The sequence below is a fragment of the Myodes glareolus genome, chromosome 22, assembly GCF_982192425.1.
Source record: "Myodes glareolus chromosome 22, mMyoGla1.1, whole genome shotgun sequence".
Taxonomy (NCBI): domain Eukaryota; kingdom Metazoa; phylum Chordata; class Mammalia; order Rodentia; family Cricetidae; genus Myodes; species Myodes glareolus.
In genome coordinates, this window is record NC_142047.1 from 23,724,517 (window position 1) to 23,751,679 (window position 27,163).

The 27,163-nt window shown below is 43.1% G+C and overlaps 1 protein-coding gene across 1 annotated transcript in view; it reads left to right on the forward strand.

Moving 5' to 3' along the window:
• Positions 1–2,026: 2,026 nt before the first annotated feature.
• Positions 2,027–27,163, forward strand: part of LOC125397964 (liver carboxylesterase 1-like) — a 30,224-nt gene continuing 5,087 nt past the window's right edge. Inside the window, exons 1-12 of the mRNA XM_087900429.1 lie at positions 2,027–2,268; positions 6,972–7,176; positions 9,258–9,402; positions 11,035–11,165; positions 12,463–12,616; positions 13,191–13,295; positions 13,922–14,026; positions 16,385–16,423; positions 18,203–18,343; positions 19,098–19,178; positions 19,688–19,835; positions 26,441–26,572. Coding sequence (XP_087756555.1) covers positions 2,214–2,268; positions 6,972–7,176; positions 9,258–9,402; positions 11,035–11,165; positions 12,463–12,616; positions 13,191–13,295; positions 13,922–14,026; positions 16,385–16,423; positions 18,203–18,343; positions 19,098–19,178; positions 19,688–19,835; positions 26,441–26,572 — 1,441 coding nt within the window. The 5' untranslated portion in view covers positions 2,027–2,213. The remainder of the gene's footprint in view (positions 2,269–6,971; positions 7,177–9,257; positions 9,403–11,034; positions 11,166–12,462; positions 12,617–13,190; positions 13,296–13,921; positions 14,027–16,384; positions 16,424–18,202; positions 18,344–19,097; positions 19,179–19,687; positions 19,836–26,440; positions 26,573–27,163) is intronic.

Genomic DNA, 27,163 nt, shown 5'->3' on the forward strand with positions numbered 1-27,163 from the left:
TTAGTGGAGGAATCCCTTACCTGGAATTGGGTTTTTGTTTGGTAAATTATTGCTTCTAAGAGGAGTGCTAGTCTCTATGTAGAGTAACTTCAATTAATATATTTTATATGAATATAGATATATATCATAAAATATTTACTTGTCAAAAATCTTTGTTATTAATACCACTACTCCCAATTTTCCCTTTACCCTATCCTCCATTCTTCTCCTCACTTAATCCCCTCTCTTTATTCCCCTCCCCTAACCCATATTACCTGTTGTTTTACTATCTCCTCTCCTACTAAGATCTTCCTTCTCTCTCCCACAAATGGTACTTTTCTGAATTTTATAGGGAGTCAAAATTAAACACAGAAATCTAAAACGTTGACACTAAGATATATAATGAGTGATAACATATGAACTTTATCATTCTGGGTCTGGGTTACCTCACTCAGAATGGTTATTTTCTGCTTCATTCATTTACCTGAAAATTTCATTTTATTTTTATAGCTGAGTAAAAGTCTATCATATTTAGGTATCACATTTTCATTATTTATTTATCAACTGATGGAATATAATCTCTTTCCATATCCTAGCTATTGTGAATAAAGCAGCTACAAATATGAATGAGGATATGTCTCTATAGTAGAAAATAAAATGTTTGGGCTATTTACCAAGGAGTTGTACATTTCCAAAGGTCATATGATACATCTGTTGCTAATTTGGGGCAAAAAGGCACGGTGATTAAGGCAGAGAACTTGGGGAATCAGGCAGAAGAGGAGACTAGCTGGGGAAAATAAGAGAACTAGCAATAATGATGGGGTGGAGTATGAAGTGGAGAGTGGGCAGCGGAAATAAGGAAAACTCTAATGACACGGCTAAGAAAAGGCCATAGTAAACCCGTCATGAAGCATAATTAATAAAAATCCACAGAAGAAACTGGGGTTCAACTCGAATACCAGAAAAACAAAGCAGCCAGCCGCTGGCCCTTACATCAACTTCAGTCTGAAAATGGTGATCCTGCCTCCAGGAATCTCAGAACGATATTGTGAGAGCTGTCTCCTCCCGTTCTATATTCCTCTCTAGAGATGGGATTTAAGGCGGACACCACTGGGATAATAGGCATGCACTGCTGGTTTCTATGGCAGACTAATGTGGCTACTGGGATTAAAGGTGTGTTACCATTGCCTGATCTGTAAGGTTGACCAGTGGGCTGTTTAGCTCTCTGATCTTCAGTCAAGCTTTCTTTATTAAATTACAGATGAAATGCTGCTACACTGTGACTTGAAAAGAACCTTTCAAAAGACATTGTAGAGCTCAGAATCCTTAGCGCAAAGCTTATTTATAACACCTAAAGCATTAGAAAAAAATGCTGCGTTTCTTGATTTATTTTCACTACTACGTGCAGAAAGCGGAAAAGATACAATCTTCCACCCAAAAGACTAAGCCCACAACCTCCTCAGCAGCTAGATGTAGCTTTTACTTCCCCAGTTTCTTTCCTGTGGAAGGAAATGTCAGACATTTTAGCAAATACTTAAGAATGAGCAAATAGATAATTGGATGCACAGTGATTAGAACACAAAGGGATGGATTGGTTCGTCCTCAAATACCTGCTTGACAAGGTACTGTGTTCTCTCACAAGGTGGTGGGCACTAGCGCACTGGAGCTCTTGACAGAAACATTAAAGGCAACTCAGACAGTAAAGGAGATAGGGGAGTGTTTAAGGTTGCTTCCAAGCATGAAATTTTAGAACTCTAGGAAATACAGATGCAAGAATGTTAAACCACATATCCAAATCTTGGAGCTGAGGTGTTCAGAGGCCTTGAGTTGCTCTAAAATCTCCCATCTCTTTCTGGGAATGCCAGACCAAAGCTTGCTCTGCCTGAAGGCCTGCCTGCTAAGCTAGTCTCTGCCTCTGGGAGGCTCACAGCACTGAGGTTTGGCTGTCACAGGGAGAAAGCTTATGTAAGAAGTCCTTGGGTTAGTTTATGGACCTCTGTTATCTGAGGGTTGGGCAATGACTGTGCAAAAAAGAGAGAGCGAACTCTGGGTGGGTGTGGCTAAGAGGTCCCACTAGAGGCCCAGAGAGCTCTTAGGGATTTTTATTTTGGTTGTTTTCTGCAAATTGGCAGAGTAGGCAGGACTTCCAGGGCTGGTATTTAGCTGTGGGCAGGATCAGTGCTTTCTCTCCAAGCACCAGACACCTCACTGCACCGCTGAGGTACTGTGCTTCCATGATGTGGCTCTGTGCTTTGATCCTGATCTCTCTCACTGCTTGCCTGACTCAGGGTGAGTAAGTACTCTTGGATAAAAGCCCTAAGTGTACATTTGAAATTCTCTTGGGCACTTGTTTATGGAGCTGTATGTGGGGAATGGCAAAACAGGCCTAGTTTTTTTTTTTTTTTTTTTTTTGAGGTGCTTGTCTTTGTTATTTCAAACCTTCTAGATGCAGAGGGGACACATATTCTAAGGCTCTTAATTCTAGATCAGGGGCACAGGAGGCCCTACATAACCTCCTGCCTCTACAGGAGGAGTTAATAATTTACTTCCTATTCCTTGTCTAGGTCTCGTGGGGCATGGAGAAAAAGCTAACCAAAATAATGGAAGCATAAACAATAGAAGCAAAAAGCAGGGGTGCATCCTAGCTTGTGTCTGGAGCTGTGTGTTCTTGGGTAAAGTACTACATTTTACAGCCCAGGCCACTATGTTTCTAACATAGGGGCAACAACACCTTCCTCATTTAACTGTGTGAAGGTGAAATGAGCGGTTGTGTCCATAGCCGTCCAGGATGCAGCCTGCTCTAGAGGAGATAAAGAAAGGGGCTAACTTAAAATGCAGTAGACTCACAGATAACTTGGCATGTAAAATCATACCAAGAGCAGCTGGCCATTGAAGAGATGATTTATTATTACTGAGAAAAGTACACACCAATGTGGTGGAGCAGGAGGGAAGCCCTGCGGTCAGAAGGCCAGGGCAGAGTGGAAACTGGTGGCCAAGGTCTTTGTTGTGGTTTATCCTGGAAAGCAGGAAGGAAGGAGAGAACAGTGGTGTCTGCTTGACTGGTTAGGGCTGTTTCAAGGAGTTCAGAAATGTAAAGGCTGGGCTTGGTTTTCTGGTACCTAGTTTTAAATAATCAAGACAGTTTTGATAGCCCAGGGTAGGAGACCCAGTATGTGTCTGCAGTGGTTGGACCCCAAAAGTGACAGTTCACCCCAATATACAGAGATCCAAATGCCAAAGCAACAGGTATAGAAATCATATCCATGGCCAGTGCAGGGATCCAATGTGGGGCTTTGGCAGCCATCTGTGTCACTCTGTGGAGGGGTCCTGAGGTTTCCAGGGGAAAGTTCTCACCCAAGGTGTTCTGGAATCATGCCCAGCTCTGTCTCTGGCTGCAGGATCTACCACCGTGCTGCCCCATTAAGGGCAGTGGTAGTGCTGACACTTCAAGACCTTGTCTTCTGTCTGGCTGTGTGGCATCTTGAGAGTCTGGGAGCAGAGTGTGAAGCAGGATGAGAAAGGGTTCCGATCTGGAGTTGAACATTGCTGTGCTGCTGTGTTCCATGGCAATGACCTCCTCATTTCCATCTTCTGGGAGGTCAGCCGGGTGGCTTGTGATTCCTGATTCCTCATCTCTAACATGGTCTTGATAGCTGCTACTATCAGGGGTTTGGTTAAAAAAAAAAAACAGTGAAAGATTTGGCAAGTACATCTGCCATACGCTAGGTGGTCAAGATATATGCACACTTTCCTTACTCCATAGCTGGCAGCGTCTGTAGCCCCATTCATGCCTCTGTCTCATATGTCCTCTTTACTACTCGGACCAATCTTAGTTTCTACACACCTAGGTTGGGTGGCTAATTATCTTGAGTTGACACAGGCCACACCTAGTGATTGCAGCCCAGACTTTACCCTCTTTCCCCTTCTTCCTTGGGTCCCTAGTGCTGTGTGCTTCCTTCTCCTGCTATGGTTCTCAGTCTCACATTAGCTCTCTCCAGTGTAAAGTTTTAAATCTTTCTGACTCGTCCGCATTGTTCTGCTCAGATGCGTGAGTCACGATGTGGACTCTCATTTTCAAACGGATAACTGGCTGCCCACTACTGCCCACTTTCCAGCACTGAAATGTCTCCAGATCTCTTCTTAATTCTTTCCCCTAATTATAAAGTGGCATTCTAGTATAGATGCCTTGGATTCACACAAAGTAGCAATGCTAATACCCATGGACATTTCAACACACATCCTTGGTGAGAAAGTCATCTCAGTGGGATGGTGACCTAAAGGCAAAGGAAATAAACACGAGATTTGTTATTAGTAAATCAAGACATGGACATGTTCCATTTTATTTCATTTAAAAATATTTCTTTTATTTTTTGAGACTGTAATTATTATGTTTCTCCTTTCTCTTTTCTCCCTGAAATTATACTATATAACTCTCTTTGTTTCTTTTCAAATTCATAGTCTCTTTTTTTGTTAATTGTTGTTCTACACACACACACACACACACACACACACACACACACCTGTATACATAAATACAATGAGATCAATCTGTATAATATTACCTGTGTGTATGTTTTCAGAGTTGACCATTTGGTATTTAATAACCAACTGGTGTGCCTGTCCTATGGAGAGACTATTTCTCTCGCTCTGAGAATTTCTTAGTTTCCTGTAGTTCTTTGTGTAGGGTTGAGGACTTCTGGCCCTCATTTTTACTATTTGAGATTTTCATGCATGCATATATAATGTGTTTAGGTAGACTCCATATCTTATCCATTTTCTTCTTTCCTATTACCGTAAACTTTTTCCTTCCCAGACTCATCTACTTTAAAAAAAAAAAAAAAGTTCCACTAGGTCCCGTTAACTACTGCCAGTACATACCTGGGGGTGGGACCTTTTCCTGGAGCGTGCGTAGCAGCCTCTTAGGATTCATATTGCTGAAGAAACCTGGCTACTCCTCCTCTAACAGTCCTCAGATTCCAAGAGATCCTCAGCTAGAAGTGGGACCTTGTGATGTCTCCCTCATCCGCATCTATGCGTGGTTGACTGAGGAAGAGAAGACTAGGGTTGGTTTGCTGAGGGTTCTGCACGCTATGCAGGCACCACCCAGAAGTGGACAGCTGCAGCATTACAGCCGCTATCTGGGGCAACCTTGTAAGATATTGCTTGATGAAGGGAAATCTCCACAGTGGGCAAAACTTGGGGCAGTGTATAAGGTCAATCAGTTTGTTTGAAGGGAGAAATGGCCAGATGTTCACTGATTCATAGGTTGCAGCCAGTGCATATATGTTTACACACACACACACACACACACACACACACACACACACACACACATATAAAGAGAGAGATTAATTCCATAAATTCTGTGACTCTAGTGAACCCTGACTAATAGAGGAAGAATCAGTTTTTACCTGGGACAAGCCCCTTGATGGGTTATGTAATCCCAAATGGTCAAACCTAAACACAAGCACATAAAAGTAACACAAAATAAACTCAGTAAATTGTGTGTGTGTGGGGGTGTGTGTTTGGTGTGCAATAGTAGTATAGTAGTTAAAGCCAAAGGGGAAATCAACTTGAAAGAGAATGAGGACATGGAAAGATTTGAGGGGAGTGGGGAGTAGAAATTATGTAATACAGTACCCATGTATGAATATTCATAAACCAAAAATTTTAATTAAATAATCTTAAATTGGAGATAATCTGTACATTTTTGCTAGAAAGTTTGTCTTAATGTTATTTGTAATGGCATTGAATGCCATTTAATCTGCATAGCATTGAACTAATTACTGGTAGGGTGATAAAAGCAAGATTCACTCAAAGACTTCAAGTTTTATTGTCTACTTTTGAGTTATCAAATCAAGATGCTCTTCTTCTATGTCTGTATGTTCTAAGAGAGATGTTTGCATGTTGTCTGTACCCAAGAGGGTCTAAATGAAGAATTAGAGGGTAAGGTCATGTCCTATGAAGGACATCCTAGGAAATTGTGCATCTGAGTGTAAACAAGAGATGTCAGAGGTGGCCATGACCAATGTGACGTATCCTTTGGTCTTTGGAAGGAGGATGGGGTTTGTTCATTCAAGTCCCACAGCAGGTAGAGTAAGGACCGGTGTGAAGCTTCAGGGAGACGAGGGACTGTCTGCTGGCTGAGCAAGAATGGAGCCAATGTTACACCAGTTCCTGATGCCTTTTAATGATCATGCTCAGAGGTCCAAGAAGAATGTTCTAGAACCGTTTGTGTTGGTTATTCTTGACCGCTAAATGAAACCTAATCATTAGGCAGGTATTAGTGTCTTCCCTGACATGCACCTGCTTTTCCGAGATCACCATCCATCCTTTCAGACTGCACCTGGTGGTGTCTGTATGCCATTTGCCCTGCCCGGAAAGGCTTCATGTCACACTGTTTCCAGTTCTCTTCCCTGTGTATTGAAGCTGGACCATGACTCTTCATCTTTCCTAATTCATTCTTCCCTTGATGGAAAGTCCCAGGTCCTCTGCGATGACATCATTCAGAAGGCCTCAGTCCTTAAAGCTGTTCCAGCCCCTTTCTGTTCCTCTTCCAAGTCACCACCTCTGTTTTACCTTAATTAGCTGACGTGTGTCTTCTGTTCCTCTGCCTCTGAGAACAGCTCACAAGGCTGGTGGCTAACCTCTGTTCCTCCTCTCACCCAGCAAGCGGCTCAGCACTGAGGGCCTCATAAGTGAACATTCCCACGGGTTTCTAAGAGAGCAGACAATGTCTGGTTCATTTCTGATGTGTTTATTTGATTGTGTGTGTGTGTTTTTAAACAAATGTGACTGGATGATTTGAAACAACCAATCCAGTCTCCTCCTCTTATCATTTCTCTGTTAGGAAAAAGTTGTTCTTATCCTTATAGGATGAAGTGGAACCTTGTAGGACTGAGGAGACTTCCTCAAGGTCACATGCCCAGAAAGCGACAAAGCCTACCTGGAATCCAGGTCTGATGTTTCCTCATTTTCTCCATATCCAACAGGGCACCCATCCTCACCACCCATAGTGAACACTGTTCAAGGCAAAGTTCTGGGGAAGTATGTCAGCTTAGAAGGATTCCCACAGCCTGTGGCCGTCTTCCTGGGAGTCCCCTTTGCCAAGCCCCCTCTTGGTTCCCTGAGGTTTGCTCCACCACAACCTGCAGAGCCCTGGAGCTTCGTGAAGAATGCCACCTCCTACCCGCCTATGTAAGTCACTGGGGTGAACCTGGGTCTTTTAAAGTGGAGATGTCTGTCTCAGTGTGGTGGAAGGATGAGTCAAAAAGATTTTATGATTGGCTATACTTTCTTTTAAATTTTAACCACTTTTTTCTATTATTGAAAATAGACTTTTATATAATATATCCTGATTATGGTTTCCCTTCTTCTAACTCCTCCCAACTCCTCCACACCTCCTTTTTCCTTTGGATGCATATCTTTTCTGTCCCTTGTTAGAAAACAAACAGACATCTAAGGAATAATAATAAAGTACAGAAAGATAAAAACAGAAACAACAAATTGGAATAGTGTTGGGGGACCCTTCCCCAACTTCCTTGGTTATGGATGACCCTGGGTAGTGCTGCAGAAATCAGGACACATGGGATGCAGAGTGGGAGATACAACTGCATACTTTATTGCAAAACCAGTGCTCTTTCTATAATACTCAAATCATGATTCAAACTAGGTTCCCATAATAAATGAAAATAGTTGCATAGACTAGTCACTTGGTTGCAAATAATTTCAAGAGCTTCATGCCCTAGCTAATCTAAACCAAAAGTTCGTTGTTATGGGAAAAACTCTGGCTGTAATATAGTATGTAAAAACACCTCATCAGAAGACAAACCACAACCTCATCAGAGCCTTTGAACTACAGTGCACATCTGTGTTCGCAAGGACTGACCATTGGCAAGGCGCTCTACTGATGGGAGAGGTTTGCCTCCTCCCAACTTGGTTTGCCAAGCCTATCAGCAAAAAAATGCTACCTTAAGTCTCCCTTGCCCAGAGTTTCTATGTAGTTCAAAAGCAGCCCTCTACAGAATAGGACCAAACAAACAGAAGAAAAGGAGCCAAAGAAAAAGTGTAACACCTATCGATAAAGAGAAACACATGTTCACACACACAGGAACTCCACACAAGCAAAACTGGAAGCCCTATTATGGCTCCATTTGAGGAGCAGTATGGAAACCTAATAGAGTAGAAGCTTCTTCATGTACATACATATAAGGCATTCTAAGTGAAACTGCCAAATATCAAGAGAGACAGAGCTCCAACTAGACATCTCTCATAACCAAATACAGACTCCTGTTCCAGAAATGGGTTCCATCTATTCTAGCTGTTGTCTAAGAGGGTCCCTAGTGAACTGCAAAACAACCCAGGCTGCTTTTGCTCTCCACACACTGACAGCAGAGCCGCCCAGTTCCTGAGGACAACACCGACATAACTCACTGAACGTGGACAAGTTGAACTGGTGCCTACATAGAGCCCTCATGCCGTCAGACTAGTGTCCTGGGATGGAAGGTCCTCTGCACCCTCTCAAAGGATAAGAGTAAACACCAGCCCAGCTATAAACCATTCCACCTTACAATGGCAATCTGGCAGAAGGACATTTTGGTGCAAAAGTAACACAAAGCTTATAGGAGTGATGAACCAAGGTCTGGTTTGATTTAAGACACACTCCATGAGATGGAACTCATAACCGACACTGATTGGGTGGCCAAGAACCAAAGACTAGATAGCCCAGGGACTTAGAGTAAAACTAAATAATATAAAATAAAAGTAAAAGAAATTCCCATATATATGGAAATTTCACTTTCCATATAAATATAAAAATGTCATCTAGCAAACCATTCCCAGATAATAAATTCACTGAAAGAATGTTTTTTTTTTTCTGTTGAGAAACACAGTAACAATCACAACAATAAAAATTGGGTGCTGCATGTCTCTAAATACCAGTGAAGCTGATCTCTTCACCCATTTTGAACTCTGAATTTCTCTTCCCATTCTGAAGAATATTATGCTACTTGTTTTTGGTGGTCTTGGGAAACTTCCCCAGGCTGAAGATGTGGAATTTATCCAAAGCCCTGAGACAGGAAGAAGTGCCACTTCATTCTCCCTGTTCAGAGTTAGGAGGCATTTATAGATCCATGGGGTTCCCTTAAGGAGCCATAGAAACCGCCTTAATCACTAATCCTCCATCAGTAAGCTCAAACCACCAGCACAAGCAGGTTGGGCCTCAGACAACATGTCCAGTGTCAATCTGGTGCAATTTGGGTGTCCTCGTTCCTTCCCAGGTGCTCCCAAGACCCAGCGGCAGGGAAGCTGCTCTCATCGCTTTTTACCAACAGAAAGGAGAGCATCCCTCTCCAGTTTTCTGAAGACTGTCTCTACCTAAACATTTATACTCCTGCTGACTTGACTAAGAGCATGAGGCTGCCGGTAAGCCTGGGGACCACTGGTCCTGATCTGCGGATTCCAGCATCGGCCTCTTCCATGCACTGGAAGGGGATGAGGGAAGCTGCTGGCAGGAGTAGTATAGACAAGAACTGATTCACAAGCCCAGTGAGAGCAGACCTTGGTGGAGGTTGCCCCGCCTCTGAGATGCCCACCTGAATCTTCCAAGTTTTCTCACACTAAAAGTAATGTGACCAGTAATAATGACTAGCCATGATTATTCTGGTGAGAATTTGACCTCCACAGTAGGTATAGGCTAATTTTCATGAAACTCAATGTTGAATGCAAGAGAAAAATGAGCAATCCAGGTGATCAACCTTTTAAAATTTGAATAGATTTGAGTTAATGTATTCAGTATAGTCCCAATATATAGGGAGCTACAGTAGATACTGCTAGTGTATAAATAAATTTCTTTGACTCTTAAGAATTTGCAATTTGACAAATATGACAATTAAGAAATTATTTGTAATAACAGTCAGACTAACACGAATGTTATATTAGAAACAAAACACAATTTTCTCGTTAGATTTGAAGTTTTCATAGAAAATTTCTTTAATTGGGTTATAAAATAACATGCATTTTAATATGCAGAAATGATTCCTAGAAGGACCATGGGAATGAGATGTTTTGGAATTTGAGGACAGGAAGCTATTGTAGTCTGAGAAGAACTTCAGGACCTGAGTTTGATTCCCAGAACCTAGCAGAAAGCAGGATCTGTCATCTCTGGGCAGGGAAAAGAGATGGGTGGTTCCCTAGAGCCCAGTGGTCATTAGCTCAGCAGAGGTGCCAAGTCCTAGATCCTGCTGAAGGGACCCTGCCTCGCCTAACAACAATGAGCAGGGTGCCTAAGACAGGACCTAAGGCTGGCCACTGACCTCCATGAGTCCACATTTGAACATAGACATACACTTGAATGTGTACATTTGAACAGACCCATACCCCTGCTGGAGAATGCCCTGCCTCCCTCTTCTGAATGTTCTAAGGACTAGAGGGGGAACACAGTGATACCACCACAAGTCCAGCTCCGAAGGAGAAAACAGGGTTCCAGTCCCTCAGTTATTTTAAGTCTCTCAGACTTTTCTCAGGAGTTTCTTCATATACAAATCCAATAGTCCAGCCCCGCCAGCCTGTTAGCACGTGGAAATTCTATTGCTCATAGAAACCCACAAATTCATACATTCTCACGTTTTAAGGTCCACAGTGACATCCCAAAGCAAACTCAAGTGCAAGGTTCGAGCATCCTAAGTCCCCATTGATCATTGTTTTGGTGCTTGCAGAACGATCATGTGGTTCCACTCAGGATAAATCCTCAGCCCCTGCAAAGCCCCTAGCAGTTCATTCCCTTTTCAAACAAGTTAAATACAAGAGACCAAGTGGTGATGAATTCCTCAAGGATCCAAGATAAACCGGAGCATCCATCCCATCTGGCCCTTTCTAGATATGTCCTGGAAACCCCATAGGACTCTTTGCTAATCAGAAGACTTATAGATGTGTCGCACCACTACCCATTCGCAGAGATGCCATAGAAACACCCAGTGCCACTCTTCCCCAGAACTCCCGAGGCTGGAGCTGTAGCTTATGTAGCCATGCATGTGTAGCAATGCTCTCCTTGTTCAGGTGATGGTGTGGATCCATGGAGGTGGAGTGGTGGATGGGGCCTCCACCTACGATGGACTGCCCCTCTCGGCTCATGAAAATGTGGTTGTAGTGACCATTCAGTACCGCCTGGGCATCTGGGGCTTCTTCAGGTGAGATACCCGACATTTTTACTTACACCTTTGTCCCTGGGTCAGTGTGCTTTCTGTTACTGCAACAAACAGGGTGGGATATGAGACTACATAGATTCCTAACTTCCTCAGCTTTGAGCTAGAGATGCTAAAAACTCAAGATTGTGTGGTCTCATCAAATGAGTCATTGTTGGGAGACCTTGGCTCTGTCACTACATGGTACATAAATAAAAATAAAAGCTGATCATGCAGACAGATGACATGGTGGGAGAAGTATCCCAGAGAGGGGAGTAATGTTTCTTTAAAAGATTAACTCGTTCTCTGGGGAGAACCAGGTCACAGAGAACTGTATTAATTCCTTTCCAGGGCAGTATCAGCAGAGACCAAAAAAAGCCTTGCTCTGAGTCTCAGCTGTCATAGGTCCCTTCACTGCCTGATAATGTCACAAGACAGACTAGGGCATGGAACTGGACCTTTGGTGGGAAAACCACCTGCATACCATAATGAACAATGCAAATCCTTGCTCCAACCCTAGTCAAAGTCCCATGTGTCTAGACTGATACTACTATAACCATCTATGGTTATTGGTCTATTATTTTAATACTACAACTTTTCTGTACAAGGCTGAGCCTGGTCTGTAAGACACATTAAGTCCTGTCATTCCTCTGCACAATGGTTCTGCCTTACTTATAATGATACAGAAGTCTTTGCCAAGGCCACAGCGCCCATTCCTCCTGCATCTCACATCAGCATCACTCGCACTTCTGTTCCTGTGACCCTAAAGCTTTGTAACCATGCTTCTCCTACTGCAGCTCCGTCTTCCAACGCTTGCAAAACTCACTCATTCATTTTATTCAGACCTCTACCAAATACCACTGCCTAACGAGGTCTTTTCTGGCTATGCAATCTAATGGCCATGATACCATTGTATTTTATGTCCCATCCTACCACCCCATTTCCTTTAGATCCAATTTTATTTTTTCCACTAGCTTTTTCTATATTCATTTCTTCTGTTGGTCTATGTACTTCAGCAAGAGACAACTGTAGTTAGAGACTTTCTCTGTTTGTTTTCAGATGAGCCCTAGCATTTAGACCCAGGTTGTGTGCATGGTGGTTGGCCCCTGAGTACATAGTACCTGGAGGGTGACTGTAGGGACCACAAAGAGCATCATTGTAGCGATGAGTTGGCAAAGCAATGCTCCTCTTGGTAATGTGGAGCCCAGCCTTAGTTCAGAGAACTCACTAAGAGCCCTAGTTTAACTCTGGTGTTCAGAGCACAGCCATGGCATCGCTGTTCCAACTCACCATTGTCTTACAGCACAGAGGATGAACACAGCAGGGGGAACTGGGGTTACTTGGACCAGATAGCTGCACTGCGCTGGGTCCAGGACAACATTGCCAACTTTGGAGGAGACCCGGGCTCTGTGACCATCTTTGGAGAGTCAGCAGGAAGTTTCAGTGTCTCTCTTCTTGTAAGTGTTTCTAACTCTACAGAGCACCAGATAATACAGGTGAATGGCTGGGTTAAAAAGAGCACCTGGCAAGGGAATCTACAGAGACAGCTGACCTGAGCACATGGGAGTTCATGAACTCTGGACCAGTACTTAGGAAGCCTGCATGGGACTGACCTAGGCCTTCTGCATGTGTGTGACAGTTGTGTAGCTTGATCTGTTTGTAAGGCTCCTAAAAGTGGGATTAAGCCCCGTTCCTAGTGCTTAGCTTCCTTCTGTGAACCTGTTCCCCATATTGGATTACCTCACTCAGCTTTGGTGTAGGGGAAAGGGCATCAAGTGTTCATCAACCTTATGTGTCATGCTTTCTTTAAACCCATGTAGGCCCGCTCCTTTCATAATAGGGACAGGAGGAGTGCATGGGGAGGGAGTAGATGGGAAAGAAGAGGGGAGGGGAGGAGAGGAAGGAGTGAAAACTGTGGTTGGTATGGCATAAGTGAAAAAAGTTAATTAAAAAAAAAGAGGATGTGAACAGAGCCGTAAAGATGAGTGAGTTATTGGCTTGCCCTGGGAACATAAACTCTCTTCCTTCCAGGTGTTGTCTCCCCTGGCCAAGAACCTCTTCCACAGGGCCATTTCCCAGAGCAGTGTGATCCTCAATCCCTGCCTGTTTGGGAGAGATGCCAGACCCTTAGCTAAGGTATGTGTCACCTTGGACAGCTCCTGTGCCCCGTCCTCTGTTTTCCAGGAACCCTAAGTGTCTTTCTTGCTGTGGGATTCAGCTGAGGTGCTCAAGGAATTTCTGAAGGAGAATGGCTATGCAGGAAGGGCTACAGCTTTAAGGGCACACTACACTTCATGTGTAACCTCCAGCCATTCTGCCCACATTTCAGTGTATATAAGACACAATCGTCTCCTGCGCATACCATCTGAGCATCACCCTCATTTGTGAGTGGAGAAAGTCAGACATGAAAAGAATGAATGACTTGTTTAAGACAACAATGTGCCAGAGGTAGGACCTGGAACCAAATAGTGAGAACAGTTTCTGTAGCCACACTTGACGTTGAGAACAAGTCCTCCGTGTACTTATAAGGATAGAAATTAGATCCATTTGATCAGGCACCAGAGGCATAAGATTGTATAAGATCCTGCCGGTGTTCTACTCAGTAACAGGAATCACACCCAGGGACTCGGTTCCTGGATTTGCTGGTCTAGAATTCTGTCAGCAATCATCAGTTGCCTTAGAAATTAGGAAATGGTAGAATCAATCCACTCTCTGCGTTGAGGAAGGGAAAGGATGTGCTCTTGACCCCTAATCTCTTACAGAAAGTGGCTGCTGCTGCTGGCTGCAAAACCACCACTTCAGCCACCATGGTTCACTGCCTGCGCCAGAAGACAGAGGATGAACTCTTGGAGGTCGCTCAGAAAATGGTAGGTGTGTCCATCCTAGAAGCCCCACCCTGTATACCTGACCCAAGGTTTCATGTGTTCAGCAATGTTCTGGCTTCATATTTCGTTAAACGGTTTCCTGTCTCACAGAACTGTCAACCTTCTATCTAAATTGAGATATTTTTCATTTCTTTCTTGTTATGAAATACTTCAAATATCAGAAGCCCAATAATAACACGATGAGAAATTACATGACAGACCCCCCCACACACACTTTATCAAAACACAGTATTTTGAGAGTTGGTATACTGTGTAAGGAGCTCTGCAGTGAGGAAGCCCAGGCTCAGGGAGCCTGCAGCTGCGCTTTGTGAGGGTTGCAGTTTACAGTAAAACCAGTGAGAAGTCAGCATTCTGGAAGGTGGCAATAGTCAAATGATGAGTCTGCTGATGGGGACTGTCTTGAGCCAAGAGCACTTTTTCACTAGAGAATAACTGACTCTGTGACTAAGTGTGGTCTCCAAGTCTCCCATACATAAGAAAGGAAAGCTTTGGAAGCCCCGATTACCTGGTGATCCTTATTCTTAGCCACGAGTGTAAATGCTAGGAGATAGAGCTGGAGAATTCGCTGCAGTTAAACAGAAGCACCATAATCATTTGTTTGTGTGTGGATTTTACACTTAGAAAACCCTACAGTAATTGAATTTAGGATCTTGCTGTATAAAGATTTAGGATCTTGCCTGAAATGGTTGTAGATGAAGAATTTGAGTTGTGCAATACTTTAACATTAGCGTTTTCAAAATTTTAAGATATAAAATGCTCCCTATTGCCACATATAACTGTCAACCTGAGTTTTGAGGATGAGACATTCAGCAGAACACGTTTAAGGAAAAGTGTCACAACTTCTGTCAGTTGGTGTAGAAAACAAACGCACAGCACACTGGTAGCACAGTTTCTTAGATTTTTCCAAGACACTCAGTTAAAGTACTAGGATTGTACTTTAGATAATTCCGACCAAATTATCTCTGAACTATCAGTTCATCTTCATAACCAAATCCTGTTCATCACCTTTTTCACCAGTCTAGTAGAGATGCATCTAAAACTTTGAATTAATCCTTTTCCAGTCTATTCAGTATCCAGGAATCATTCAGTCAATCTCTACCAGCATACCTTTGTCAGACCTCCAAAACAGTAGTTTGTTAAATATCTACCTCTTACTTTTCATCGGCATTTTCAATGAATTCACCTAAATAAACAGTACTTGTATTGACCAGCTACATCTATACATCAATCTGATGTCTGTGTGTCCGTCCATTTATGATCCACACAGAGGGGAGCTAAAAGGGAAACAATGAGGTACACTGAATGCTTTCCTGATCACAGCTGAGAAAAGGCCAGGATGCAATGTGTTTCAGGGCAGGATTTGGGGTTTTCTCATCTCATATGAGAACAGCCTTCAGGATTCCTTGAACAGAAAAAGAAGTGTTTTGTAAAGAATTTTCAAATAAACAAAATATCCTGGAACAAATAGCTTAGGATGTTTCTAGATCTAGACACTTTAAATATACTGTCTGGAATGAACCTATCTCCATTCCTTCCCACGCTTATTTGAAGGAGGGTGTGGGAGTCTTCTCTCTAAATTAGTTTGCTTGCTTAGCAGGTTAAAGACCTTAGAATTCTGGACTAATACTCTCTATGCATGGGAGGCAACTATGCTAAAAAAAAAAATTCAGCAGTAATGTTAAGGGTCTACTCAGCTTCCCTAAAAGAGTTTTACCAAGATCTCTGACTTACGTGCAGCAGACTGTAGAGAAGGAACACATTAGGAACAGAAAAACCAACTAGGAAGTTCCATCGCTGCATCAATCCAGGCAGGGCACCTGCTGGACACTGGACACTGTGCTCCGGGTCACATGCTGTTGTCTGCATTCCTACAGCAGGAGGAAGGAAGGAAAAGGCAAGGGTGTGGTGGAGGGGAAAATGCGGTTCTGTTGCCCATCCCAGCTGTAGACTTATCTTTGCTCTGGATACTGTGCACCCCCTACCACCACCTTGACGTAACAACTCTACTCTCCATGGGAGACATCAGGGTGTTGTGCTGGAGAGAGCAGACGAGGGGAAAGAAGAAAAATGGAGATCACAGGCAGAGGCTCCAGACATCCTCTCCATGCCCTGGAGACCGTGAATGGGTCCCCAGGCCCTGTCTCTTTATACCAGATGCCCCTTATCAATCCTTCTGCACTTTATGCCCAGACCCTGAGGACACAGCATAGGGTCCTCTAATTCTGGTCCCACCAAGGAATAATCAGGAGAAAGAACCTAAAAGTTTAGGCTGAAACTCAAAGGATCTATTTTTGTCTAAGGGAAGTTCCTCACCCACTTTCTCTGATGTTTTCTCCACAGAAGTTTGGTTCTCTTGATTTTCTTGGAGACCCCAGAGAGGTAAGGGCCTTCGCTTTCTGTATGTGAGTGTTGAATCTTATGTATTAAATCCCAGGGAAAGGACTCCCCTTTGTAGAATTCTGATGTTCTTTGTGTGTTTTCTGCTCAGACCCACTGAGGGAAAGTCACTAGCTTGGGTAATACAGCCACGGCAACCAGGGGCAGGATAGCCTGATTCCTGATTCAGTTCTTGTCCTCAGCAACTCTGTCCCCTAGCGTCACCTATCCCCCTCCAGTGGTCATTTCTTGCTTCTAAAATGACACTGTAGCGGAAGGATGAACCAGACCTTACCTATGGCTGAGATGACTAGCGAAGAGTCCAGAAGCCCTCACTGAGGAGCACAGTTCTCAAGGGATGACAAAGGGCAGATGTATTTGAAAGGAGCCTGATTGAGATCTCAGTGATGAGGATACTGGTCTCCTCCAGCATCCAGAATACTTGAGTGGGGCCTCTCCTCTCCCCTATCCTTCTCCCTCCTAGCTCTGACCAGGATTGGATGATGTCAGGTATATAGCATCTCCAGTCTTGTCCCTTCTGTTCCCTCCCTGTGGAATCCCTGTTCTTACTATATAGAAGGAAGGGTTTAGGAGCTGGGGCATGAAACAGACAAGATTTCCTACTTTCTTAGAAACTGCTCTTCTTCCTTTTTTTTTTAACCCTAAGAACTTTAACCTTTAGCCTGCATATATTTTTAACACATAGTAAACCATTTAGACGTTTTCCTTGTCTTTGATTCTCTCTTTACTGTATATCTCTCTTTTTCTGACTACATGAGTCTTTAATTTGCTAAGCAATATGGGTAGGATTAATGTCGTGGCTTTGACGGCTGGATCCAGCCCATTTCTTAGCTTCTCAGCCTCATGGCAGTAGTTCTGCTGGAGTCATTTTTATTGCCACAACTCTGTGGTGTGTTAAGGTCCCTGCCAGCAAGCAAGCTGCAGCATTCTGCTCACAGACGACACTCAGTCGGACTGCCTGCCTGAAAGAGTCAGAGACTGCCCTGGCAGGATGGCCCACATAGCCAGCATTTTAAAACAGTGCAGCTTTTTTCCTGCTGTGGCTGAAACCCGAAAAGCATGCGTTCAGCTTTTCATCAACACCATTTAAGTGTTTTGTGGCAGGACCTCTTAAAAGAACTGCAGGGTTTTGCAGCTAAAGCTGAGTCAGGAAGCCTCTCTTGGATGAGAGCGCTTGCTTGCCTCAAACAAACAGAGCAGACCTGAGAAATTGCTGCTACCAAGAAAACATGCTTTATACTCTATTCTTTTCCAGTTTTCTCAAGCTTTCTGTGGATTCAGTTATCCAGTGGGCGCCATTGTAGCATGAGGGCTGGCTTGTTGGGGTTTCTGTCCCACCCAGTACCCCACAGATGGCAAGTCCCAAAGAAATCACAGAGTCTACGTTAGGTTATAAACTGATTGGCCCATTAGCTCAGTCTTCTTATTAACTAATTCTTACATCTTATGGTAACCCATAATTCTACTCTGTGTTAGCCATATGGCTTGGTACCTTTTCCAGCTATCAGCTCACATGTTGCTTCTTCAGTGGTCTGGGCAAGAATGGCAGAGGGAGCTTCCTGCTTCCCAGAATATTCCTGTTCTCATCGCCCCACCTCTACTTCCTGTCTGGTTGACCCACCTATACTTCCTGCCTGGCCAATCAGTGTTTTATTAAAATACATGATTGACAGAATACAGATAATTCTCCCGCACCAAAAGTGGAGTCTGATGGTAGCCGAGGAAGGGTAATCACAGATGTTGCATTGTTCTCTTCGCTAGAGCTACTTTTTGCTTCAAGCTGTGATTGATGGAGTGGTGCTGCCAAAGGCACCAGAAGAGATACTGGCTGAGAAGAACTTCAATACTGTGCCCTACATTGTGGGCATCACCAAGAAAGAATTTGGCTGGAGCATGCCTATGGTGAGACCATATAGGACTCTTAGTGGTACCAATAGAGCCTCAGTCCACATAACCTACCTCTTTGATCCTACGTGCTCTCTCTGGTCACAGTCTCCAACCAGACTTGAGAAACTGTCACCACTGTCATACTTCCTTAGGAAGATTCTCCAGCATGGCCCAACTGCCTTCTGGGAACTACAGACCTGAAAAACCCTCTCCCTAGACACCCTCTTTCCTTAAGGAGTCTAAATTTCCAGGCTGGGAGGGTCTGTGGAGAGGACAGTGGTGCAGATGGAGTGAAAAGGGGCAGCTAAGGAGTAGGAGTTGGAGTTCTGCATGTCTACCTGCAAAAGGAGTGCACAGGTCATCAAAGAAATCCAGCCCTATGGTTGACTCGACTCTGGCTTCCATAGACACTTGAGCTGTAGGTCAGGGCTTGTATCCTCCCTGAACTTCTAACACTGTCCTAACCTAAATACCACTCATTCTCTGAAGGATTAGTGTGTGTTTGTATTACATAAACTATATATAGTATAGATTTCTATCTATAACATCTAATATATGCAATATATGTGGTATGTGCACTCTCCTGTACTGCATATATTTCTAGATATAATCTCAATTTTTTCATAGGTTATTTCTTCAAACATGAAATTTCACACCTAACAAAGCCTGGTAAAGGAATTTCCTTCTGTATTGGTTTGGATAGTCGACCTTTTTGTTTCTTCCTGTTAATTCCACACGATTCACAAATATTAACCATTGTGTTTAACAGATGATAGGCTTTCCACTTTCCGAAGACGAACTGGATGAGAAGAAGATCGCTTCCCTTCTTTGGCACTCTTACCCGATCCTTGTAAGTGAACTGTGGGACTCAGCTGAGAAGCAAAGAACTGTGGGTTTTGCGTCCAAACACACGCTAACTCCGTGGCTAAAAGTGCCTATATCTGTGTTTCAGCCCCCGTTTTCTACTCTGCATGCTTTAGTATAATGCAAAAAAACCTCATTTGTTGTTTGTTGTTTAAAAATTCCAGTATTTCCAGGATATATTGTTGAGTAAAAGATTCCTTTGGAAAGCTGGCAAAAGATGGAGGCTATTTTCAGCAAAACCCAGTTATCTAGGGCTTAGAGACCCAAGACTTCTGTAGGTAATTTTTGGGAGGCAAAGCAGACAGGTGGGCCCCACAATATTTACTAATATTGAGTGCTTTGCCCTTCTGACACATGGGCCCCTACTATCTGTAGGTCTCTGAATGGTCTCGGCTCTGATAAAGAGAAAGTTTCTGACCATCAAGACTCATGAGCCATGTCTTTTTCATTCCCTTTCTCAGAAATGCTTTTCTGATCAATTTCTGGTCCTTTTAGAACATCTCTGAGAGTCTGATTCCAGCTGTCATTGAGAAGTATATATCAGGGGCAGACAACCCCATCAGAAGGAAAGACCTTCTCCAGGACTTAATGGGAGATGTGATGTTTGGTGTCCCGTCTGTGATTGTGTCCCGTCATCACAGAGGTGAGTCTCAGTCCCAGGTGTTGCATGGGAGGAGGATACAGGCTCACCAGCTAGGCCTCCAACTCACCCACCTCTTGAACTAGTCAGTTATGAAATCTGCTGACGATCAGGCCTCAAAAGCAGGTTCCCTATGTCCTGTGATCTTTAGTTTCACTTTTGCCAGTAGGAGTCTATGAGAAAGTTGGTCACAGGCAGTTTAGTCTAGGAGATTGTCCCACAGCACACTGTAGAGAGGTGAAGTGATACTTAGACAGGATAGGGGTCAACCTAGAGAGCCTAGCATGTGACCACCTTAGATACACACAGCCCAATGTTTTTCTGAGGACTTTTCTCTCTCAGCAGCTAAAGAGCGGTATGTATCCACCTCTCATTGGGTAAGAGCTCTCCCTCAGGGAGTATTAGGTCTATGATGCCTTTATCTGCTGCAAACATGAGCACAGATGTTTCTAGTGGCCAGAAAACGGCCCAGGCAAGTCCTGTTGCTGTTTTATGTGCATATCAGGCTGGCCGGCCCAGAAATAGGCAATTAGTAAGAAGGTGTGGTTGTTACTTCTCTCACTTCCTAACAACAACAAAAAAAATGACATGTCAAAATTTAAGGGGAGGAGGCTTTACTTTAATTCAGAGCCTCAGAATGTTCAGCCTGTGATGTTGAGAAAGTTTGATCAGCTCGCATCATGGGGGCATGTGAGTATTGAAGCTGTATGGAACAGCAACAAGCATAGTCCGGGTCATTTATGAGTATGGCCCCAGTGACCTGCCTCCTACCAACAGGCCACACTTTCCTAGCCAATAGTGTGTTAGAGCTTGAATGCAACAATAGTTAAAAACGTTAGCCATAGTGATCTAATTGTCTCCGGAAACACTCCCACAAACACAAAAGTGTGACTTGCGAGTTGTCTAAGCATTTTTAAATTTAACTAAGTTGCTGGAACCAACTGTCAAAGGTACCAATTACATCTGCCAAAACTGCTCCTTCTGCGAGGCTAAGATGACTTTCCAGCATTCCTTTCTGAAGTTGCAGTTACCTATGAGAAACTGCAGGAATGAAGAAAGAATGGAGAATATAGCACAATGACATATTTTGAAAGAGAGAAACTTTCTATCATTTCTTAAATTGTGAATTGATAAATTTCACCTTCCAACTTATGGTGCACACATTTTTCTGCTTGATTATGCAATGCCTAATAAACTAAACTGCTGATTAACACACACATTTCTTCAAATCCTTAACATTTTCTACAGTGAGAAGACTTGAAATTTTCTCTCAGCTATTCTTAAATGCATGATTTTATCTTTCATATATATGAAACTGAGGGTTGGGAAACTAATAAGACAAAGGATTCCTTCCTGCCTGATTCTTTTATTCCTCTTTTCGTTCATCTTCCTCATTCATTGATCTCCAACCCCTTTACCCCAAGTTTCGTCTGTATGCTTGCTAGTGATCTAGAATCTACAATAAGCAGCAACACATGTAATTTATCTTTCTATGTTCAGCTATTTAACATGGCATCATGCCCTCTGATTCACCCCACACTGTAAAAGTAACAGTTTCCTTCTTAACATTAAAGGGCACGCCATTGTGGTGATATTTTGTTTGTAATCTAACAAGTAAAGCTTTCCCAAGGATCAGAGTGCAGTGTTAACCATAGAGACCAGGCAAAGGTGGCACACACCTTTAATCCCAGGATTTAGGAGACAGAGGCAGACAGATATCTGTGAATTCAAGGTCTGCACAAGATCGAGCCAGTCTAAAAGAGAAACAGATCCAGGAGGTGATGGATCACACATTTAAACCCAGGACTTGGAAGTCACACACCTTTAATCCCAGCACTAGGGAGGTGGAGACAGGAAGGGATACAGCTGGACAGAGAGAGGAATATAAGGTGGGAAGAGACAGGAGCTCAGTTGCATTCTGGAGATTCAGTCTGAGTCTGCAGTCTGAGGGTCCGCAGAGACAGGATTGTCCCTTCGGTCTGAGCACTGGTAGAAGTAAGAACACTATAGGGATGTTGCTCTGATTCTCTGGTCTCTCAGCTTCACCTCCTAATAATTGACTTCACAGTTTTAGTATTAAGACCAATCAGAATTCATGCTACACTCCACTAGCTACACTTGATTGTAATGTGTGGTGCTGCAATGAGCGTACATCTCAGAAATGTGTTCCCAAATATTTAAAGTAAACACCCAGTATGACCCTGCTGGGTCATATTGTGACTCTGCTCTCAGTCTCTTAGGCGCCCCCACACAGTGATATTTTATTTGCATTTAATAAATAAAGCTTGCCTGAATATCAGAGTGCAGAGCTAAGCCATTAGAGGCCAGGGAGTGATGGCACACACATTTTGTTCCAGGACTCAAGGACACACTGGGCTACATGAGATTAAATCTCTCTAAAAAGAAAAATAAAACTCACACAAAGGTGCTCCCTGGTCTCAGGAGTCACATGCCTTTAATCCCAGGCCTAGGGAGGTGGAGACAGGAGAAATATGGCTGGACAGAGAGAGGTATATAAGGCAGGAGGAGATAAGAGCTCATTGAACTCTGAGTTTTGGTGGAGAACATTGCAGTCTACAGTCATGCTGAGGCCAGGATCACCCCTTTGTAGAGGTAAAAACTCTCCAGTGGCTTGGTTTGCTTTTCTGATTTTAAGCTTGAACCCCTATATCTGTTCCTTGGTTTTTATTATTTGTGGTACAGTACCACACCACTGTTCCTTCACCCCAGCAGTATTTAAAGAATTCTCTTTTCTAAACATATTTACTATAATTTTCTACTTTCACTTCTCAATAAAACCGATTTGGATCATGGGGAAAGACTTTCATTATGATTTTAATTTGGATGTTTTCAAATATCCAATAAGATAATAACTTTTCACCTATCTACTTTCCTTTTCTTTAGTATTTTTAATGTTTTAAATTGAAAAAGGTTGCATCACTTTCTCCCTCCCTTTTCTCCTTCCTTCTTCTCCCAGATACGCTGTCTCTAACCACCTAAGAATCATGAAAGCTACCAGTATCGCATGGCACACATAAAGGTGCCCAAGGCACTCGCTTGTCAATGGCAGCCAACAGCTGTCTAATTGAACGTAAGGTCCACTCATCAGGAGTGAAATCATACCTGGTACTGGAAACCTAGCCAGCTTCTAGGATCTACTGATGTCCTGCACCTTAGAAAAAAAAATCTGCTATCTATTTTCATATATATACGTCTCCTATTGAAAGATACTACTTCAGGACTCTGGCCCCTTTTGTTCATTTTGAATTTATTTATTTGTTTATTGCTATTGCGTGTTTGAATTGTTCATATGGTCTTTGAATCAACATAAGTCACATGGAAGGATCACAAAGAGCTTTCTCTCCCAACAGTTGCCTTTGCATCCTGCTATTGGTTTCTTTCTGTGAAGAATTGTTTGATTTCCTATTAATCCACTTGTCTGTTTCTCTTGTTGTTCATGGTGCTGGTCTTCAGTCTAAGCTACTGTTTCCCATGGACAGAATTATTGTTATTCCTTTATGACTTCTACTTGTGATTGGGGGTGTCTCAAATTTACAGCAATTCTCCTGCCTCAACTTCCAGAGTTCGTTGAGTATGGGTACGAGTCACCAGATCCAACTCATTTGTTTTTTATCTCAGACTGTGTGCTCTAATACAACCATTGCTTCTATTCCTCTTATTTAGTTTTCCTTTCACATTGCATCCATTCTTTCTTTCTCTTTTAACTTTTATTTCATTTAAGGTAAACCAGTTGGTAAGGCATGTTTAAAAACCCATTCACCTCATCTTCTTTAGTTCAGAATCCACGTTAAAGATAAAGACTCACAGGTGCTCTTTTGGTGGTTCCGTTATGGTTGTTTTTATAATTTTTTCTTCTTCTTTGGGTGCCCTTCTTTGTGGTTTTCTGCTGTTCTGAAGGGGTATGCCTTTGGTTTTTTCTAATTTGGGGCTATGGCTCTGCTGAAGACTTCTGCTTTGTGTCTACTATAAATCCTACATCTACCATTCTGCTTTTACAGATAAATTATGTCTATTTGTACCTGTGTGTTTGCCATGTGCCCATGCCACCATGTCAATGTGAAGGTCAGAGTGGGACTCAGTTCTCTTGTTCCACCATAGAAATTCTGGGAACTGGACTCAGGAATCCAGCTGTGAGTCGTTTCACTGACCCCAGTGTAATTCTAACAGCGCACAGGAAGCTGGGGAAGTGTAACTTTGATAATATGGCCATATGCTCCCACATGCTTCCTGTCTCCTCTGATAACATTGTTACTTTATGACTCTACCCCTTAATGAACACACACTTTATGTCTCTTATGTAAAAAATTATATCATTGAATGAAAGTTTATTTTAACTCTAATTGAGGAGTAATCTCAGATATAATCATTAGCATAACTCTCTGTTAAAACCTTGCACTACATAGGATAAATCTGTCTCCACATCTTCACAAAGGCGAGGTTTACTGTCTTTCCAGGAACTTCTACTTGACCTTGGAAACTGTTTCCTAAGGGGATGGCAGAGCCACAGGTTTGCCTAAAGCTATGGTGACAGAGTTGTGAGTTAATTAAAATATTCCCCATCCTGTGTTGTGATGACATGTGCTGTCATCATCACTTCTTGCGATGGACAAATTATAGCACAAAGGAATGAGATGTAGCCGGGCAGTGGTGGCACATACCGTTAATCCCGGCACTCAAGAAGCAGAGGCCAGGGGACCTTTATGAGTTCAAGGCCAGCCTGGTCTACAAGAGCTAGTTCCAGGACAGGCTCTGAAGCTACAGAAAAACCCTGTCTCAAAAAATAAAAAAAAAAATATTATTTAATGTAATATAAAAAAAATACCTCCAATCCATGTATGAAGTATATGGATGATAAAACAGAATTACAAATTATAAAGGTGTATATAAGTATACGTATTTATAATTATAATTATATTATGTCTGCATATATATGTCTTCTAATAGAGTAGGAGTGTTTTCAGGTAAATTTACACTTTGTTAGGATTTTGAATTTCCCTACTTCATCTAATATGTGGGTATCTGATATTACACCATTGTCTTGAAACTCCCAGGCTGGAGGTTATGGGCTCGTACATGAGGAGCAAAGATTGGTGCCTCCATTGACCCTATAAGCAAAATAGTGACATCTTGACCCTTGAACAGGTCTTCTTTGTTGGTAAGAGAGGAGTCAGTGGAGAGGAGGAAAGAATTTGGAGGAAACACAAATTTGCCTTGCCCTGGTACTTCGATTTTACCCCCACTTATAGGCCATGGACTTAGGGGAAAACCAAATATACTGTTCTGCTAAAGGAACAGAGCAATAAAACGACCCTTGATGACAGAGATAAGCGCCTTCCCTAGCCATCATCAGAGACGCTCCCTCCTGCAGTACATGGGAGCAGATACAGAGAGCACAATTAGACAATATGCAGTGAGTGAGAGCCCTTGGAACACGCAGCCCTAAATGGGATGTCCGCATCGAATTCCTCACCTCAAGGATCAGAGAAAACTGGTACAGAGGAGGCAGAAAGACCATAAGAGCCAGAAGGGATGGAGGAGGCCAAGGAAACAAGGCCTCTGGACACAACAGCCTTGATGCACATGTGAACTCACGGAGACTGTGCAGCACAGGGGCTGCACGGGTCTAGGTCAGATGGGGTTCTGGTGCTGAGAGAGGACATGGACACAGTCATGCTTCTCTAGCCAAGAAGCTGTCTCTAATTCACAACCACCCACAAAGAAAAACTGAGTTTTTCCCAACAGTCTCAGAAGGTATGGAATCAACTCTTAAGAGCAGTCACCATGCCCAGCTGTAGATGACAGAGACCAAACTAACTCAATGGTATTGGGGGAGATATTTTGCCCTCATAATGTTTTGTCTGGCTATTTTTGCTGTTCCCAATTTTGTGTTTGTACAGAATTTCTGTATGTGTGGAGTGTCTCTGTGTCTGTATGTGTTTCTTGTGTATTTTCCTTTGGCTCTTGTTCTTTCCTGCTCGTTTATTTGGCCTGTTCTGTTTGGGTTTGTTTGCCTGATTGTTTGCTTGTATGTTTGCTTTCTAAAGAGATGCTGTGCATTTGGTTTGGTGGTGAGCATCAGGAAGGGGTTAGAGGGAAACTGTCATCAGAATATATATAGTCTAAAAAATCTTTTAAAAAAAGACCCTACCCTTGGGCTACCAATGAAGTTGGAGGTGTCATGAAACACAAGAGACAGATCATTCTATCTCAGCATAGAATCTTATTTATGTGTCTTCATTTCCTTATGCCTCGGAAGAGCTGAGAAACTCTTCGAATGCCCAGAGCTAGGCAGGATGCAACTATGAGGTTCTAGATCTTCTAGAAAGCAATACACATGTGTTGTGACTGACACTCATCCCATTCAGTCGCTGCATGTGTGGATCCATTCACTGTTCGTTCCGTAAGCATCTTCCTCAAATCCTAGGACTACATCGACCAGCTGTGCAAACCTAAGCAAATCACTGGGACTTCCTAAAGCTATTTCCTCTGAAGCTAAAGAGTGATGTTAACTGCAGGGCCTAAGTCCCTGACACTATCCAGGTGTGTGTCTGGAAATGTGACCTGTGCATGAATCCATGTCTCCTCAGATGCTGGAGCCCCTACCTACATGTATGAGTTTCAATATCGGCCAAGCTTTGTGTCAGAAAAGAGACCCAAGACAGTGAAAGGAGACCATGGTGATGATCTCTTCTCTGTATTGGGCGCCCCGTTTTTAAAAGGTAAAGTCTGTTTGCTGGTTGTGGCCTTGGTGATCTGAGACCTGGGTTTAGATTTTTGCTTAATGGCCTTGAGCAAGTGTCTCCTTTTAAAATGATGTTCCTGATGCTTTACAATGGGGCTCAGCTGTAGGACAGTCCCCAGCCATTTTCCTACTTTAATACACACAATGGGACTGTGTTAATCTGTCCCCAGCCACAGTCATTCTCAGAATCCTGCTGTGACACCAATAAGAGAATTAGAAGGTCACTGTCTCGGTTGCTGTGGAGAGACACCATCACCACAGAAACTTTTATAAGGAAAAAATTGATTGGGGTGGCTCACTTACTGTTTCAGAGGTTCAGTCCACTATAATCATGACCGAGAGCATGGCGGTTGGTGTGCAGGCAGACATGGTGCCGGAGCTGAGAGTGCTACATCTTGCAGGCAACAGGAAGTCAACTGGCAGTCACACTGAGGGAAACTTTAACAAAAAAGACCTCAAAGCCCATCCCCACAGTGACACACCTCCTCAAACAACACCACACTGCCTAGCAGTGCTATTCTCTTTGGGGACCATTTTTATTCATACCGCTGTAGTCACCCACTGGCCC